The 6,227-nt window shown below is 53.4% G+C and overlaps 1 protein-coding gene across 1 annotated transcript; it reads left to right on the forward strand.

Moving 5' to 3' along the window:
• Nucleotides 1–338: 338 nt before the first annotated feature.
• LOC103877764 (anther-specific proline-rich protein APG-like) lies at nt 339–2,542 on the forward strand. Its single transcript, XM_009187007.4, has 2 exons — nt 339–1,094; nt 2,108–2,542. Exons 1-2 carry the CDS (start codon nt 1,088–1,090, stop codon nt 2,530–2,532), a joined length of 432 nt encoding a protein of 143 aa, XP_009185271.1. The 5' UTR covers nt 339–1,087; the 3' UTR covers nt 2,533–2,542.
• Nucleotides 2,543–6,227: the final 3,685 nt, after the last annotated feature.

Genomic DNA, 6,227 nt, shown 5'->3' on the forward strand with positions numbered 1-6,227 from the left:
TGGCGGAAAGCTTATGTCCTGGGAATTGGCAAATGTGATCACTCAGGGCCTACTGTATTAGTCTGTTCTTATGCTGCTAATAAAGACATACCCAAGACTGAGTAATTTATAAAGGAAAGAGGTTTAGTTGACTGACAGTTCAGCACGGCTGGGGAGGCCTCAGGAAACTTACAATCGTGGCAGAACGGGAAGCAAACGTGTTCTTCTTCACATGGCGGCAGCAAGGAGAAGTGCCAAGCCAGGGGGGAAAAGCTCCTTGTAAAACCATCAGATCTCGTGAGAGCTCACTCACTATCATGAGAACAGCATGAGGGTAACTGTCCCCATGATTCAATGACCTCCTACCAGGTCCCTCCCACGATACGTGGGGATTATGGGAACTACAATTCAAGATGAGATTTGGGTGGGGACAGAGACAAATTGTATCACCCACATTTGCCCCCTTCAGTGGCCAGCTGCTAACATTTACCAGCTCACCACTGAGGGTATCTTTTGGGCCTAGCAGTGGATACAGTCGCCTGAGAGCACATGTTATGAAAACAGAGTCCCTGGGCCCCTCTGCAGATCTCTGGAGTCAGGATTTTCTGGTGCCTTAGGGGTTTCCAAAGACCGGGACATCAGTCTCTGTATTTTCTTTTGTTTTCTGTTTTTTTGGTTCTTCTTTGAGTGGGCATCTTGCTCCATAGCCCAGGCTGACATGCAGCGTGGCATGATCATAACGCATTGCAGCCTTGAACACCTGGCCACAAGTGATCCTCCTGCCTCAGCCTCTCAAAGCATTGGGATTCTAGGTGTAAGCCCGCACATCTAGCTGGACTCTGGGTTTACAACAAGGGGTGAAACTGGTGGATTACATGCCCCTAAAGGTCATTTTCAGCTCTAAAAATATCTGCTTTTGGTTGCCACCCAATGTGTTCGTAGGTTGGTGCAGGAACCGCCAGAACTGAGCTGCAAAGAGCAATGGTCTTCTGCAGAGCCATCTCTTCCTCACAGCCCTGGGCCCTGCTCTGCCTGCTGAGCCGCTGACATGTTTCCACCTTGACGGGACACTTCCCACTTCCCGGGCTTGGGCGGACCTCACGCTGGGATGGGAGGTGGGTGACTATTCCTCACTAGCTGTGGTTTGGAGGAAACGGGGGTAAGGCAGCCAGGTTTTCCTACCGGAAGTGACTTCGCAGGGGGAAGTGAAGTCTCCACGGAGAGTCTACCGGTGACCTTCCATGCCCTGGGGTCCCTTCTCCTGGCTCTAAGAGGCTGGCCTGGGGCATGCTGCCCATGCACACTGAGCTGATGGTAGATCTTGCCAGGATTTGGGGAGGAGGGAAATAGTTGCCAAAGAGAGACAGAGGCAGAGATAGACTTAATAAAACAGAGGGAAAAGAAATAAATAATAAGCAGCGCGCCAGAAAGCCAAAAACACCAGGAATGCCTTCTTCAGCCATGTGAAAGGAAGCTGGGGTTAGGAAGGAGTTTGTGATTTTCAGCCCAGCAGGGAAAGCCCGGTCCTGTGTATGACACAAGGTCCTTGTAGCTGTAGTTCTTTCTCCATCCCTCTCCGGCTCCATCAGCCCAGCTGCTCAGCTCTCCGGTGATCTGCACTTGGCAGGAATGCTTTACTCCACATTCCTTCTGTTTCCCCTCTCCCTTCTTTCTGACCCCAGCTTTTCGCGTCTGCCTTCTAGAGCCACCCGAGTTAGGCCTTCCTGCTCCCTCCTCAGCCTCTAGCCCTCCACACTGGGCCCTGTACAATCCACTCTGGTTGGGGGCGGGGGCAGGGTGGCTCCCCAAAGCCTCTGGTCTCCACACTAACAGAGAAGGGGATCCTTCTCTCTCCATAGATCCCCCCGCCACCCTGCCATCCACCAGCGGCTCCGCTCCAGAGAGGTGAGGGTGGGATCTCCAGGGGCAGGTGGAAACCTCTCAGAGGCTCCGGCGCCAGTGGGATGCCGCCCAGGAGCACACTCGAGGGGAAGGTTTGTGCTCCCCCTGGGCAGAAAGCAGGGAGAGCGTTTGCGGAAGAATGGAAGAAGGGGGACTCTAGCGGGGGTCCAAGTTTCAGCTGCCTCCTACCCCCAGGTCTTACACGGAATTACCATCATCTTTTCAGGAAAACCAAATGGTTACTGCAGGGTCACGAGATCCCTGGACCGCGGAGGGAACCACTGTCAAGCTGGATTCCTGTCGCCCCAGCCAGGCAGGCGCACAGCCTGGCGTCCTCCCTCCAACCCTGCAGTGCCCCTGTTCTCCCCAGCCCTTCCCCTACTCTCGGCGTTGGCCCACCCGAGCTGCCCCCTGCGTCCCCCCACCTCCCCTCGCCCAAGGCTGCCCCCAACCCCCGAGCTGCTCTCCGCTCCCTCGGCCACCCACACAATGAGCTGTCCCCTGCGTCTGCTGGCCCCCAGCGCCCTCGGCCACCCCACCCGGAGCTGCCCCCTGAGTCCCCCGCACCTCCCTGTGCCCAAGGCTGCCCCCCACCCGGAGCTGCTCCCGGACTACCCCGCCCCCCGCACTCTGGCTGCCCCTCACCCTTGAGCTGCTACCCGCGTACCCCGCCCCCCGCGCCCTGGGCTGCCCCCCACCCCCGGGGCTGAGCCCGAGCCGGCTCCGGCTGTCTGCGCGCAGCGCTCCAAGGCAGCGGGGTGAATGGACGGCATCCAGCCTGGCCGGCAACTTGAAAATAAAAATAAAACAGAGGGAAAAGAAATAAATAATAAGGAGCGCGCCAGAAAGCCAAAGAAAATACAATCCCAAGCCCCGAGCAGGCTTCAAGCCTGCAGCCGGCCCTGGGCCGCGAGCCTCTGGCGTCCGAGCCACCGGGCCCCTGCGCCCCGCCCGCGCGCGTCCCTGTCCTCGCCGGCGAAACACAATCCGCGCTCGCGCTGCGCCCGGGCTGAGGGAGCCAGAGAGGCCCGAGGACGCCCCCGCCCGCAACAGGGACCGGCTTGTTCTTTGTAATGGCAAATATTTATTTTGGTTCAAGTGGACCCCTTTCCACAAAGACCACTTGGTTGTAATCAGTAACACCTATTTTCAGATAATCTGCCGCTCTCTCGGCAGAGCCCACGGAACTCACCCAAACAGAGATCTTTTCAAAGAGAATTTTAAATGGGCTGAATTCACAGACGTCTGGAGGAGGGGCCTGGCGCGGGGTGGGGATGGGGGGCGGGCAGGGGGAGATGAACCTGGGTGGTCAGGCCGGAGCTGGGCCCAGGCGCTGCCAGGTGGACGCCTCTGCCCTGGGTGGGGTTGGGGGGTCTTCCAGGAACCTTTCTCAAAATAAAACAAATCGAAAACCTTTCCCTGGTTGGCCAAATGTTGCTGCAGAGGTAGACTTCCAGAAACTCCAAAACCGCTTCCTTTTCCCTCCCAGAGAGCTTCTACGTTGTCAAACGCGGACTCCATTGCGGGATGAGGCCCCCAGACTGCCCCAGCCCTCGAGTCCCAGAGTTGCTGAGCGGCCGTATCCCTTACTGGTAAAGTGGGGACCAAACGTGTCCTTGTCACAGGCGAGCTGCTCATTTGAGAACGCATCTGAGCACAGGCAGCGGGCGGGCGTCCTTCTAGGTGCTGGGATCACCAGGGAAGAAAACCAGAGCGGCGCCCTAGTGGAGCCTCCTTCCAGTGGGGAGAGACGGACATTAAGCCAGTGGGTACGATGGACAGTGACGTACGTTACAGGAAAGAAAGGCCTTGAAAACTGTGAAGGGCTTTGTGCTTCAGCTCTGCGGTGGAGGCAGCTGTCCGGCGGGGTGGTCTGTCTCCTGTGGAGCGGGCAGGAAAGGCCAAGAGTCAGAAGGTGCTGCTAGTGCCGAACAGCTCAGGGGCGGAACTGGCAGGCCAGGGTCCAAGTCCACCTGCTAGTGTCGTTTCAGAACCTCAGAACCCTCAACTATGAACAGGGACGGGCAACGCCCGCCTCATTGGGCTGTTCCAAGGGTTAAATGAAAATGGATAGCCCTCAGTGTTAGTTCCTAAAGGCCACATTTCAGCCTAGGTCCAGTGGCGATGTAGTGTCCTTCTCTCAGATGACATTTGCTGACTTTCCATAACATAATATAAGATTTCTGGGTGAAGCATGGATACTAGTAAGTCCTGGACAGGGGGGCCCCTCTGGGGAGATGCTGTCCTGGGTGGTCTCACACTCAGTGCTGTCCTGACTTTGGCCGTAGGGGTGGCCTTAGGCTGGCCCGTCAGGGTGCCTCACTGACAGTAATCATCTAGGCAAACCAGATCTTCCTGCCCAAACATATTAACTGGGAAATACGGAGAGATTGAGGCAAGATGGTAGTGAGACGAACGACCAGTGGCAAGCTGTGAGAAGGGATCTCAGTCATGGGAATGCAGGAACACCCGCCATTTTGGACACTGGTAGCTTTTTTGTTCCAGCGCCAGGAGGCTGTCCCTCCAAGAGTTCCTGTTCTCCTGAGGTTCCTGTCTCCCTCACTGCCATGGCTGTTCGACAGTAAATTCCCAGTGTTCCAGGAAGCCTGCATGAATGCCTATCAGTTCAAAGGAGCCATCTTCTATGAAGCCTCTGTAAATAATGAAGGGATTTTCTCTGACTATATGTGGCCAGGTTGAGAGTGGGGAGACCAATGACAGGTATGTGGTGTGCGTGATGGTGATTAAAACTTCAGCAGATGAAACTGTTTCAAAAGTTTCCCTTCATTAACAGTAAGGGCCTCCATGCTGTTAGAAAAATTACTTTGTGTATCCTAATGCTGTTTTCTTTGTCCTTGGAGATGACTGGAAAAAGGGGACAGGACTGATTTACTTACTCTTTGTGCTGGTTAGGCCAGGCTGGGTCTGAAATTATGTCATTGCTTTCCATCAAGAATGTGGCTTTCTTCCTCTGATGAGACGTCTTCAGCATCGATTCTTAGCTCAGAGCTTGCAGAGGATTTAAACTGGGCTCAGACAACCCATTGGGGGTTGATGGCCCGGGAAAGATTATGATAAGGAAAGGGTGAGGGGCAGGAAGAGGGGTGGTGTTTTGGAATTTGGGATAATTGAATTTGCTGTGCAGCCAGCAGTTATGACTCGGGTCATCTGCTGAAGCTTCAGTTGTAAATCTACCAAGACCAGGAAATTCCATGGTTAGGCCAATCTTCGCGTTTTCTCAGAGATCAGAATGGTTGAGGATTTAGCGAGAGACAGTTTTCACCTAGAGATGCTATGTGTCTCATTAAACTTTATTTTTTCATTAATATCATTAAGCTGATTTCCTGGACACCCGGCATCAGCCCCCCGACTTTCTGTCATATTCTCGCCCAGGAAAACCAGCAGGCCCTCATGCATAAAGAATACTTGTTCATCTGGTCTGATTAGCCAGAGTGCTGGCAGTGGAATAGGCCCCCTCCAGGGACCGACTGCAGTTGTCTTAACTCCAGTTTCCTCTCCATTGCCTTTGGCCAGTTGACTGAGCAAAGCTAAGGGACCATTTGTAATTAGCTCCCAACAAGCTGAATAGCTGATCTCTTGAGAATTAGATACTTCTTGCAAAGAAATTTAACCTAGGTGAATGTTGTATGTAAATATGATATTTATGGCTCTTTTGAGTTTTTTGGAAACTCCACAAACGCCCATAATATCCCTCCCAGAATTAATCAGACTTCCCCAGAGGTAATGGGCTTTGATCTTCTAGGGATATGGGTTTCCTAAATGAGCAGGACATCGTAGGGGATGCCTGTATCTTTGGTGACATAGCTCTTTGTGGGGATGGAAACACCTTTATTTTTTATTTTACTTTGAGTCTAAGTCTCGTTCTGTCCCCCAGGCTGGCATGCAATGATGCCATCTCAGCTCACTACAACCTCCACCTCCCAGGTTCAAGCAATCCTCCTGCCTTTGCCTCCTGAATAGCTGGGATTACAGGCGTGCACCACCACGCTCAGCTGATTTTTGTATTTTTAGTAGAGACGGGGTTTCACCATGTTGGCCAGGCTGGTCTTGAACTCCTGACCTTAGGTGATCCACCCGCCTCAGCCTCCCAAAGTGCTGGGATTCCAGGCGTGAGTCACCGCGCCTGGCAAGAAATAGCTTCTTTTCTCCTCTTCTCCCTCTTCATTCTCATCTACCCAAAACCTTGGAGTGTTGGCTTTGAGCACAAATGGAAACCCTATGATTTGGTTGCTGGGTTGAAGCCACTTGATAAATCGGATTCATCTGAGTTTTGTGTCTTGGATTCTGATGATCACTGAAGTTTGTAAATATTCAGTATAAAAGGA

The sequence above is a fragment of the Papio anubis genome, chromosome 12 (assembly GCF_008728515.1).
Source record: "Papio anubis isolate 15944 chromosome 12, Panubis1.0, whole genome shotgun sequence".
Lineage (NCBI taxonomy): Eukaryota > Metazoa > Chordata > Mammalia > Primates > Cercopithecidae > Papio > Papio anubis.